This window comes from Cetorhinus maximus, chromosome 35 (genome assembly GCF_964194155.1).
Source record: "Cetorhinus maximus chromosome 35, sCetMax3.hap1.1, whole genome shotgun sequence".
Taxonomy (NCBI): domain Eukaryota; kingdom Metazoa; phylum Chordata; class Chondrichthyes; order Lamniformes; family Cetorhinidae; genus Cetorhinus; species Cetorhinus maximus.
In genome coordinates, this window is record NC_135913.1 from 3404307 (window position 1) to 3416792 (window position 12486).

Below are 12486 nucleotides of genomic sequence, written 5' to 3' on the forward strand. Positions count from 1 at the left end.
GGGGGGGAGAGACAGACTCGTTGGTGGGGGGGGGGGAGAGACAGACTTGTTGGGAGGGGGAGGGAGAGACAGACTGTTGGGGGGGGGGGGAGACAGACTCGTTGGGAGGGGGAGAGACAGACTCGGGTGGGGGGGCGAGAGACAAACTCGTTGGGAGGGGGAGGGAGAGACAAACTCGTTGGGAGGGGGAGGGAGAGACAAACTCGTTGGGAGGGGGAGGGAGAGACAGACTCGTTGGGAGGGGGAGGGAGAGACAGACTCGTTGTGGGGGGGGGAAGAGACAGACTCGTTGGGAGGGGGAGGGAGAGACAGACTCGTTGGGAGGGGGAGGGAGAGACAGACTCGTTGTGGGGGGGGGAAGAGACAGACTCGTTGTGGGGGGAAGAGACAGACTCGTTGAGGGGGGGGGAAGAGACAGATTCGTTGGCGGGGGGAAGACTCGTTGTGGGGGGGGGGGGGGAGAGACAGACTAGTTTGGGGGGGTGGAGAGAGACAGACTCGTTGAGGGGGGGAAGAGACAGACTCGTTGGGGGGGGAAGAGACAGACTCGTTGGGGGGGAAGAGACAGACTCGTTGGGAGCGGGGGGGGAGAGAGACTCGTTGGGAGGGGGGGGGGAGAGAGACTCGTTGGGAGGGGGGGGAGAGAGACTCGGGGGGGGAGAGAGACTCGGGGGGGGGGAGAGAGACTCGGGGGGGGGGGGGAGAGACAGACTTGTTGGGAGGGGGGGAGAAGAGTCAGACTCGTTGATGGGGGGGGAGAGACAGACTCGGGGGGTGGGGGGGAGAGACAGACTTGTTGGGAGGAGGGGAGAAGAGTCAGACTCGTTGATGGGGGGGAGAGACAGACTCGTTGGACGGGGGGGGAGAGACAGACTCGTTGGACGGGGGGGGAGAGACAGACTCGTTGGGCGGCGGGGGAGAGACAGACTCGTTGGGCGGCGGGGGAGAGACAGACTCGTTGGGGGGGGGGGGGGGGGCAGAGAGAGAGAGAGAGAGAGACAGACTCGTTGGGCGGGGAGAGACAGGCTCAGTGGGGGTGGGAAACAAACTTGGGGGCGGGTGGAGAATGACATACTCAGGGGACGCAGAGGGCAGAGATAGGGAGTGGGAGCGGAGGGACAGGGCGGGCAGACTCAGGCTGAAGTGAGAGTAGGAGAGGCTCAGCAAGGTGAAGGGACAGGGCAGACTGAAAGAGGGAGGGAGGGAGGGGAGCGCTACAATCCGAAGGAGGGTGGTGTTTGTGGGGTGGGGGTGGGATTGGGGTGGTGGTGGGTGTAGGAAGAAACAGACTGAAAGGTGAGGAGAGAGGACAGGCAGGCATAAAGCTTGAGAGAGGGGAGAGGAAAGAGACAGACGTGATGGGAAGGAAAGGGCACACAGTGATGGCTGGGAGGAAAGTGGAGAGAGAGAGAGAGAGAGAGAGAGATGGGAGGTGAGAGGAAACAGAGGTGGGGAGGGAGAGGAGGATGGAGACAGACAGGAAAGGGAAGGGGAGAGGAGACGCAAAGCAAGAGCTGAGTGACAGAAGGAAAGGGGGAGAGACCGCGGTGAGGGCAGGAGAATCAGTCACATGGAGCAGTAACACACCAATTAACCAGTTTATTCAGTCACAACATGAGAAATAAGTAAATTATACAGAGGCACAGGCCTTTTACAGCGGAGGGGGCAATGAGGTTAACAGTCAAGAATGGAACAGCCTCAGCCCTCTCCCGTGGACTGGGATCAGCCACGGAAACATTGCACCTCAATGGCCATCCTGCACACATCGGTCTGGATGTGAAGCAGCAGCAGGCTGTTCCGCCACGAAGAGCCTCACACCCGCGGCCAGCCAGGAGAATTTGGCCAACGCCGAGATTCCCCGAGGGCCGGGGGTTAGCCCCTCTGTACCCTGACCCTGTTTGCTCCGCTATCTGCAGGGGTGGGTGGACAGGAACCTGAGCTCAACGGGAGTCCCAACCGTCCTAGCATATTATAGTTTTGCATGAAACGGACCTGAAGGCCCCAGCCCCTCAAAACTCAAGGGAGGAGGCGGTCAAGCTTTGACAGCAAGTGACCGGCCGAGTCCAGGTCATCAGGGAGATGGGAGGTCGGGTCAAATTTGCCTCCTGCTGTCCATGGCGATCATGGTCCTCACATGCAGGCTCCTGTTACATTAGGTTGGGCATCACCAGGTACCAGGTGGGCCAGTTTCAGTAAAGCAGGGCCACATCTCTCCTTGGGCCTCTTCTGCTGGGCCAACACTCCTAACACTGGGCCTGTTCCAGTAGTGCGGGACCCTCCTGGCACCAGGCTGTTCCAGTAGGCCGAGACCACTAACTCTGGGCTTGTTAAACTACACTGGGCCTCCGCTGGCGCTTGTTTGATCCAGGAACCAGATGCCTCCTGGAACTGGGCCTGTTCCAGGAGGTAGGGCGCCTCCTGCCACTTGGTCTGCTGCAGTAGGCCGGGCCTCTCCTGATGTTGGGCCTGCTGAAGTAGGCTGGGGTCCTTCTAGCATTGGTGTCTGTTAGAGTAGGCCAGGGCTCTCCTAACTCTGGGCCTGTACCAGCAGGCTGGGGCCCTCCTAACTCTGGGCCTGATCCAGTAGGCCGGGGCACTCCTGGCACTGGGCCTGTTCCAGCAGGCCGGGGCCCTCCTAACTCTCGGCCTGTTCCAGCAGGCTGGGGCCCTCCTAACTCTGGGCCTGCTCCAGTAGGCAGGGGTGCTCCTGGCACTGGGCCTGTTATAGCTCGCAGGACCCCTCCTATCTCTGGGCCTGTTCCAGGAGGCCAGGGTCCTCCTAACTAGGCTTGGTACAGAAGGCGGGGCCCTCCTAATTCTGGGCCTGTCCTGGTTGGCCTGGATGCTCCTGGAACTGGGCCTGTTCCAGTGGGCCGAAGCCCTCCTGGCACTGGGCCTGTTCCAGTAGGCTGGGGCCCTCCTGGCACTGGGCCTGTTCCAGTAGGCTGGGGTCCTCCTGGCACTGGGCCTGTTCCAGTAGGCTGGGGCCCTCCTGGCACTGGGCCTGTTAAAATAAGTCGGCTGGATCCCTTATGGTGCTGAGCCTGCTACAGTAGGCCGGGCCCCTCTAACGCTGGACATGTTACGGAAGGCTGGATCCCTTGGACACTGAGCCTGCTACAGTAGGCCGGGCCCCTCCTTGGCTCGCTGGGCCTGGTAGTTCTTCAAGCTCCGCTTGGGAGGAATGAGAGTGGGGCCCAGCCCTGGCCTCTTCTTGCTGCTCCTGGGCTTGGCTTCCTCGCCGCCGCCGCCGCCATTCTCCTGGGGCCGCGACCCCGCCGGCGGCCTGGGGGCGCCCGACTCAGGGTTGTAGGTTGGCAGGTCGCTGTCGTGGGCGAACTTGCAGTTGCTGCCGTAGCGACAGCGGCCATCCTTGCGGTAGGCCAGGCAGATCTTCCGGCCCCCGTCTTCCTCGGTCCTGACGGGGGCCGTCAGCCTCACGTGCTTCTCCAGCAGGCTCAGGCGCTCGTGGCGCTCCCGGGTGAAGGGGTTGGCGAAGACCCCCGCGTGGCCCCGGCCTGCCTCCAGCTCCGGCGGCGGGAGCTTGAGGGCCGAGGCCTCCTGGGGCTCCCACGTTGGTTTCCCCTGGACGCCGGTCTCGCCGTGCTCCTCCTCGCTCCCGGACTCCTCGGCCGGCGGCTCCTTCAGCCCGGACGCTGCGTTCCCTGGGGACCTGCGATTAAAACAGAGGAGGGAGGAAAACGGTTCAGAGGCAGAATTTACTCCAACCACAGTGGGGACGGCACCTTTGAATCAAGAGCAGGCAAGTTTCTCAACAATCACCTGTCACAGAATCTCACAGTGCAGAAGAGGCCCTTCGGCCCATCGAGTCTGCACCGACACGTGAGAAACACCTGACCTACCTACCTAATCCCATTTACCAGCACTTGGCCCATAGCCTTGAATGTTATGAGGTGCCAAGTGCTCATCCAGGTACTTTTTAAAGGATGTGAGGCAACCCGCCTCCACCACCCTCCCAGGCAGCACATTCCAGACCCTCACCACCCTCTGGGGAAAAAAGTTTTTCCTCACATCCCCCCTAAACCTCCTGCCCCTCACCTTGAACTTGTGTCCCCTCGTGACTGACCCTTCAACTAAGGGGAACAGCTGCTCCCTATCCACCCTGCCCATGCCCCTCATAATCTTGTACACCTCGATCAGGTCGCCCCTCAGTCTTCTCTGCTCCAACGAAAACAACCCAAGTCTATCCAACCTCTCTTCATAACTTAAATGTTTCATGCCAGGCAACATCCTGGTGAATCTCCTCTGCACCCCCTCCAGTGCAATCACATCCTTCTTATAATGTGGCGACCAGAACTGCACACAGTACTCCAGCTGTGACCTCACCAAGGTTCTATACAACTCCAACATGACCTCCTTACTTTTGTAATCTATGCCTCGACTGATAAAGGCAAGTGTCCCATATGCCTTTTTGACCACCCCACTAACATGCCCCTCCGCCTTCAGAGATCTATGGACACACACGCCAAGGTCCCTTAGTTCCTCAGAACTTCCTAGTGTCATTCCGTTCAGCTAACATCACAGACAAATGATAAACGCAAAATACTGCAGATGCTGGAAATTCAAAAGAAAAAGCACAAAACACTGCGAGCACTAAGGATCTGGGTGTCCTAGTGCATGAATCGCAAAACATTAGTATGCAGGTACAGCAGGTAACTGGGAAAGCTAATAGAATGTGATGATTTATTGTGAGGGGAATCGATTACAAAAGTAGGGAGGTTATGCTTCAGTTGTACAGGGCACTAGTGAGACCACATTGGGAGTACTGTGTATAGTATTGGTCACCTTATATAAGGAAGGATGTAAATGTGTTGGAAGCAGATGAGAAAAGGTTTACCAGGCTAGTACCTGGAATGGGTGGGTTGTCTTATGGGGAAAGGTTGGACAGGCTAGGCTTGTCTTCGCTAGAGTTCAGAAGAGCGAGAGGCGATTTGATTGAAACACACAAGATCCTGACGGGTCTTGACAGGGTGGATGTGGAGAGGATGTTTCCTCTTGTGGGAGAAGCTAGAATTAGGGGGTCACTGTTTAAAAATAAGGTGTCACCCGTTTAAATCGGAGAGGAGGCGAATTTTTTTTTCTCAGGGGGTTGAGAGTCTTTGGGGCTCTCTTCTTGAAAAGGCTGTGGATGGATTGCTGACAAGCAAGGTGGGTGGGCGATAGGTTATCGGGGGGTAGGTGGGATACAGATTTAAAGTTACTATCAGGTCAGCCATGATTTTATCAAATGGCAGAGCAGGTTCGAGGGGCCGAATGGCCTACTCCTGCTCCTTGTTCTTGTGTTATGGACCTGAAACTTCACCCCTCTCTCTCTCTCTCTCACCCCCCCCCCCTCACACACACACAGCAGATGCATCATGAATTGCTGAGTATTTGCAGCATTCTCTGGTCATTATGGCACTGCCGTTTTTGGGGTCTTGCTGATACATTTCCTACATTTACAGCAATGAATACAAACTCTACGAGTACCACGTTGGTGTGGAAGCACTTTGGATGGCCCAGGGTTGTGAAATATCTGATCTAGGGAGAGAACTGTCTCCTCAGGGGCTTGGAAACCAATAGGAAGGCAGTGGCGTAGTGGTAATGTCACTGGGCTAGTAATCCAAAGGTCCTGGCTAATGCTCTGGAGGCATGGGTTCAAATGCCACCATGGTAGTAGGTAGAATTTAAAGACAATTAATAAAATTTGGTGTTTAAAAACCAGTCTCAGTAATGGAAAGCATTGCTGAGAAAGGAAAGACACTTGTCAAAGCTTTCACTCCAGCACTCATCAGGACACATATGCAAGGATACCAAATACAAGGGGAAAACAACAATTTATACTGTTTGTTAAGAGAGTGCTGATTAGTAGTTGGCAAGTGGACTCTGGTAGAGGCATTGCCATGGAGAGTGCACCAGTGATGTTGACTGACAGTTAACTGCCAAGCAATGCTTGAAATTTAAAAGAGGCAGCTCAACCCTGATTGGCCCTTAAGGCTTCAAGTTCCGCACGTGAAACCAGTGCTGATCGTCGTTAAAACCCCACTGATTCATTAATGCCCCTAGGGGGGAAGGAAATCTGCCAGCCTTAACCGGTCTGGCCTACATGTGGCTCCACACCCACAGCAATGTGGTTGACTCTTAACTGCCCCCTGAAATGGCACAGCAAGTCACTCAGTTCAAGGGCAATTACAGATGAGTTGCCTTGCCAGCAATATCCAGGTCCCATGAAATAAGGAGTCACCCAGGTTGACACCTTCTCCTCCACATGAGGAGAGTCCTTCTATCCTCTGCCTGAGTAAGAGGTTCCATTACTTTTCCACTTTGAGATGATCAGTTTGTTCAATAAATGCCCTGTTTTCTCATCAGCCAGCAGGCCGGCCCTACACCACTCCCATTCCACACTGCTCCTCAAGCAGTGACCACACAGCGCCCCCTCCACACTGTTCTCCCCTATCCCATTGCTGTTCTCACCCTCCCCCCTCTGTCTTCCTGCTGCTCTCTCCCCGCAAGACTTCCCGCAGCTCTCTGCCTCCCTCCTGTCCTCCATTGCTCTTTCCCTCATCCCAGTCCACCCCCTGCTCTCTCCCTCCCCGCTCCCTCTACCCCCACTGTTCTCTCCATCCCCCACACTGTCCTCCCGCTGCTCTCTCCCTTCCTGTTATCCTCCACTGCTCTCTCCCTCCACCGCCAGTCCCCCCGTTCTCTCCCTCCCCATGCTCTCTCCCTCCTTCTCCTCCCCATGCTCTCTCCCTCTCCGCACTCTCCTATCCCTGCTCTTTCCCTCCCGCCATCCTCCTACTGCTCTCTCTCTCTTTTTCTCCCGCACTCTCCCCCCACTACCCTACCCCTGCTCTCCCCCTCCCTCCACGTCCTCCCCCTGCTCTCCCCCTCCCTCCCCTATCCTCCCCCTGCTCTCTCCTTCCCTCCCCCTGCTCGCTCCCTCCCTCCCCATCCTCCCGTACCTCCCTCTCCGTCACTGTTCTGTCCCTTGCTCCGTCCTCCTGCTTCTCTCTCCCTCAAAACATCTCCTCCCGCAGCTCTCTCCCCAACTACTTCCCCTGCTCTCTCCCACTCACCCGTCCTCCCCCTGCTCTTTCCCACTCACCCGTCCTCCCCTTGCTCTCTTTCACACCCTGTCTTCCCACTGATCCCTCTCCCTCCTCTCAGCAGCTACTCTCTCCCCCTTGCTCCCTGCCCTCCCACAGCACCCTCCCTCCCCCTGCCCTCTACCTCCATGCCCTCCCACTGCTCTCTCCCTCCCTCCCTGTCCTGCTGCACTCTCCCTCTCTCCTCCCGCTGCTCTACTCTCTACCTGACCCCATCCACCCGGTGCTCACTCCCTCTCCCCACCGTCCTACCCCTGCTCTCTCCCTCCCTCTGTCCCCCGCTGCTCACTCCCTCCTGCTGTCCCCCGCTGCTCTCTCCCTCCCGCTGTCCCCCGCTACTCTCTCCCTCCCTCTGTCCCCCGCTGCTCTCTCCCTCCCTCTGTCCCCCGCTGCTCTCTCCCTCCCGCTGTCCCCCGCTGCTCTCTCCCTCCCGCTGTCCCCCGCTGCTCTCTCCCTCCTGCTGTCCCCCGCTGCTCTCTCCCTCCCTCTGTCCCCCGCTGCTCTCTCCCTCCCTCTGTCCCCCGCTGCTCTCTCCCACTCTCGTCCTCCCCCTGCTCTCGCCCTTCTCCATTCTCCCGCTGTTCTCTCCCTCCGTCCCCTGCACTGTCTTCCGGCTGCTCTCTCCCTGCCCCCACTATCTTCCCGCTGCTTCCCTCGTCACTGCCCTCTTGCTCTCCCCTGTCTTCCCGCTGCTCTCTCTCCCTCACCCCTCCTCCCACTGCTCTCCCGCTCCTCTACAGCCCTTGCTCAATCCCGACCACTCTGCTCCAGCTGCTCTCTCCATCTTCCCATCCTCATGCTACTCTCTCCCTCCCCCTCCCCCTGCCCACCCGCTGCTCTCTCCCTCCGTCCTCCCACTGCCCTCTTCCTCCCCCTCCCCCTGCCCACCCGCTGCTCTCTCCCTCACCCTGCCCTCCCGCTGCTCTCTCCCTCACCCTGCCCTCCCACTGCCCTCACCCTCCCCCTGCCCTCGCCCTCCCCCCGCCGTCGCCCTGTCCTCGCCCTGCCCTCACCCTCACCCTGCCCTCGCCCTCACCCTGCCCTCGCCCTCACCCTGCCCTCACCTTGCCCTCGCCCTCACCCTCACTCACCCTGCCCCCGTCCTCACCCTGCCCCCGCCCTCACCCTCCCCCGCCCTCACCCTCCCCCTGCCCTCACCCTCCCCCTGCCCTCACCCTGCCCTCACCCTCCCCCTGCCCTCACCCTCCCCCTGCCCTCACCCTCACCCTCCCCCTCCCTCTGCTCTCCCCCTCCCCCTGCCCTCCCCTCCCCCTGCCCTCCCCTCCCCCTGCCCTCCCTCTCCCCCTGCCCTCCCCCTCCCCCTGCCCTCCCCCTGCCTTCACCCTCCCCCTGCCCTCACCCTCCCACGGTCCTCCCGCTGCTCTCTCCCTCCCCCATCCTTTCGATGTTCTCTCCATCTCCCCGTCCTTCCCTTGCTCTCTTCCTCCGTCCCCGGCCTCCAACTGCCCTCTAACTCCTATCTCCTCTCCCGCTCTATCCTTACCCGTCCTGGCCCTGCTTTCTCCCTCCCTCTGCTCCTCCCTCTGTTCCTACCCCTGCTCTCTCCCTCCCAGTCCCTCCCGCTGCTCTCTCCCCCTCCCACCACTGTCTCCCCGCTGCTCTCTCCCTCCCCATCCTCCCTCTGCTCTCTCCCTCCCCCCTTCTCCCTCTGTCCCTCTGCTCTCTCTGTCCCCCATCCTCCCTCTGCTCTCTCTGTCCCCCATCCTCCCTCTGCTCTCTCCCTCCCCCATCCTCCCCCTGCTCTCTCCCTCCCCCATCCTCCCCCCGCTCTCTGTCGCCCATCCTCCCTCTGCTCTCTCCCTCCTCCCCCTTATCTCTCCCTCTCAGCCCTCCCCTCCTCCCCCTGCTCTCTCCCTCCCAGCCCTCCCCTCCTCCCTCTGCTCTCTCCAGACCCTTTCCCCAATGTCCTACCCCTGCCCTCTCCCTCCATCCTCCCGCTGCTCCCTCACTCCCTGTCCTTGTGCTGCTCTCAGTCGCTGTCCTCCTCCCCCTGCTCTCTCAGACCCCGCTGCCCTCCCCCTGCTCTCTCAGACCCCGCTGCCCTCCCCCTGCTCTCTCAGACCCCGCTGCGCTCCCGCTTCTCTCTCGATCTCCCATCCTACCCTTGCTCTCTCCCTGTCCTCCCCCTGCTCACTCCATCCCCATTCTCCAGCTGCCTTCTCACTCCCCCTCTCTATCTCTACCCACCCTCTCCCTGCCACTGCTCTCTCCATTCCTCCCCCTGCTCTCTCCCTCCCCGTCTCTGCCAGCTGCTCTCTCCCTCCCCCTCTGTGCCGGCTGCGCTCTCCCTCTCCCCACTGTCCTAGCCCTGCTCTCTCTCGTCCCCTATCCACCCCGCTGCTCTTCCCCTCTCCCTTCTGTCCTACCCCTGCTCTCTCCCTCCCCCTCATCCTCCCGCTGCACGTTTTCTCTCTCCCTCCCTGCCCTCCCCTCTGCTCTCTCCCTCCCTCTGCTCTCTCCCTCCCCTCTGCTCTCTCCCTCCCCTCTGCTCTCTCCCTTCTCTCTGCTCTCTCCCTCCCTCTGATCTCTCCCTCCCACCTCTCCTCCCGCTGCTCTCTCCCTCCTCTCCACCCCCTGTAGTAACCCGTCCCCTCTCCTCCCCGCTGCTCTCTCCCTCTCCCCACTGTCCTACACCTGCCCTGTCTCCCCCCAACTGCCTGCTGCTCTCTCCCTCTCCTCACTATCCCACCCCTGCTCTCTCCCTCCCTGTCCTCCCCCTGCTCTCTCCCTCCCTGTCCTCCCCATGCTCTCTCCCTCCCAGTCCTCCCCCTGCTCTCTCCCTCCCTGTCCTCCCCCTGCTCTCTCCCTCCCTGTCCTCCCCCTGCTCTCTCCCTCCCTGTCCTCCCCCTGCTCTCTCCCTCCCTGTCCTCCCCCTGCTCTCTCCTTCCCCTGCTCCCTCCCTCCCTGTCCTCCCCCTGCTCCCTCTGTCCGTCCCCTCCCAGCTCTCTCACTCCCCTGTCCTCCTCTTGCTCCCTCCCTGTCCTCCTCCCCTTCCCTCCCTCCCCCGACTGTCCTCCCGCTGCTCTCTCCATCCGTCCTCCTGCTCTCTCCCTCCCTCCCTGTCCTCCTCGTGTTCTCTCCCTCCCCCTGTCCTTCCACTGTTTTCTCCCTGGCCCCCGCCCTCCCCCTCTCTGTCCTCCCTCGCTCTATCCTTCCCCCTGCTTTCACCCTCCCTCCCTGTCCTCCCCCTGCTCTCCCGCTGCTTCCTCGCACTCCTGTCCTCCCGCTGCTCTCTCTCCCTCCCCCTGCATCTCTGTCTCCGCGCCATCCTACCCTTGCTCTCTCCCTCCCTCCCTTCCCTCCCCATGCCCGTTCCCTCCCCGTCCTCCAACTGCCCACTCCCTACCCATCCTCTCCCTGCCTCTGCTCTCTCCCTCTCCCTACTGTCCTACCCCTGCTGTCTCCCTCCACAGTCCACCCCTTGGTCACTCGCTCCACCTGCTCTCTCCCTACCCTGTCCTTCACCTGCTCTCTCTCTCCTCCCGGTGCACTCTCCCTCCTGTCCTCCCTGCACTCTCTCCGTTCTCTCCATCCCCTGCTGTATCCCGCCCCCTCTCCTCCGGCTGCTCCCACCCTCATCCCACTATCCTCCGGCTGCTCCCACCCTCATCCCACTATCCTCCGGCTGCTCCACCCCACTGCACTGTCCCTCTTCCTGATCTCTCGCTGCTCTCTCGTTTTCCCACGGATCTCGCTCCCTCCTCATCTGCTCCGGCTGCTCTCTCCACCTTCCTACCCTTGTACTCACGCTCCCCCATACTCACGCTGCTCTCTACCTCCCCCAATCCACCCACTGCATTCTCCCTCTCCTCACTGTCTCACCACTGCTCTCTCCCTCCCTCCTGTCCTTCCCCTGCTCTCTCCCTCCCCCGTCCTTCGCATGCTCCATCCATGTCCTCCCTCTGCTCTCTCCCTCCCTCGTGTTCTACCCCTGCTCTTGCCTTATTAGGCCATAAGACATAGGAGCAGAAATTAGGCCATTCGGCCAATCGAGTCTGCTCTGCCATTCAATCATGGCTGATAAGTTTCTCAACCTCATTCTCCCGCCTTCTCCCCGTAACCTTCCCTCCTGTCTTCCCCCTGCTCTCTCCCTCGCCCCACCTTCCTACCATTGCTCTCACTCTCCCCCACACTCACGCTGCTCTCTCCCTCTCCCCACTGTCTTATACTTGCTATCTCCCTCCCCCCATGCGCCCGCTGCTCTCTGCCTCTCCTCACTATCCCAACACTGCTCTGTCCCTCCCAGTCCCTCTGATGCTCTCTCCCTCTCCCCTGTCCTTCCCCGTTCCCTCCCTCTCCCATGTCCTTCCCCTGCTCTCTCCCTCTCCTCTGTCCTCCCCCTGCTCTCTCCCTCTCCTCTGTCCTCCCCCTGCTCTCTCCCTCTCCCCTGTCCTTCCCCTGCTCTTTCCCTCTCCCCTGTCCTTCCCCTGCCCTCTCCCTCTCCCCTGTCCTTCCCCTGCCCTCTCCCCTGTCCTTCCCCTGCCCTCTCCCTCTCCCCTGTCATCCCCCTGCTCTCTCCCTCCCCCCTGTCATCCCCCTGCTCTCTCCCTCCCCCCTGTCATCCCCCTGCTCTCTCCCTCCCCCCTGTCATCCCCCTGCTCTCTCCCTCCCCCCTGTCATCCCCCTGCTCTCCCTCCCCCCTGTCATCCCCCTGCTCTCTCCCTCTCCCCTGTCCTTCCCCTGCCCTCTTCCTCTCCCCTGTCATTCCCCTGCTCTCTCCCTCTCCCCTGTCCTACCCCTGCTCCATCCTTCTCTCCTGTCCTTCCCACGCTCCCTCCCTCCCGCAGCTCCCTGTCCACCCGCACCCCCTGGCTCACTACCTGGGCTCGCTGCTGCCGGGCTCTGTCCCGCTCTGCCTCTCCGCCTCGCCTTCACTCTCCGACGACCCATAATCAGCTACGAGCGCAGCCATCTTTCCTCCGGAGCCTGAGCTTCCGGACCCGCCCCCTGATTCTAATCCCGCCCAGATTTTGCGTCACGGCTCTGACTCCGCCCAATGCTGCTAAACCCGCCCCGATTCTAATCCCGCCCACATTCAGCGTCACGGCCTGACTCCGCCCCATCTGCTAAACCCCTCCCCTGGTTCCCAAAACAAGAACAAAAATAAAAATAACTGGAAAATCTCAGCAGGTCTGGCAGCATCTGCGGAGAGGAACACAGTTGATGTTTCGAGTCCGTATGACTCTTCAACAGAACTAAGTAAAAATAGAGGTGAAATGTAAACTGGGTTAAGGGGGGGCGGGGGGGTAGTGGGACAGGTAGAGCTGGATAAAGGGCCAGTGATAGGTGGAGATAACCAAAAGATGTCAAAGACAAAAGGACAAAGGGGTGTTGAAGGTGGTGATATTATCTAAAG

General features: G+C 60.3%; 1 protein-coding gene across 2 annotated transcripts; it reads right to left on the minus strand.

Moving 5' to 3' along the window:
• Positions 1-1584: 1584 nt before the first annotated feature.
• On the minus strand, positions 1585-12066 carry LOC144671978 (uncharacterized). 2 transcript variants are annotated; one of them, XR_013574047.1, is made up of 3 exons: positions 11951-12066; positions 2648-3673; positions 1585-2611 (listed from the first exon to the last, which is right to left on the minus strand). XR_013574047.1 is itself a non-coding variant. In XM_078533915.1 (2 exons), the coding sequence occupies exons 1-2, from the start codon at positions 12040-12042 to the stop codon at positions 3118-3120; spliced, it is 648 nt and encodes a 215-aa protein (XP_078390041.1). In that variant the 5' UTR covers positions 12043-12066; the 3' UTR covers positions 1585-3117. The 2 variants fall into 2 exon arrangements, 1 of the variants encoding a protein (XP_078390041.1); XM_078533915.1 differs by having other exon boundaries at positions 1585-3673.
• Positions 12067-12486: the final 420 nt, after the last annotated feature.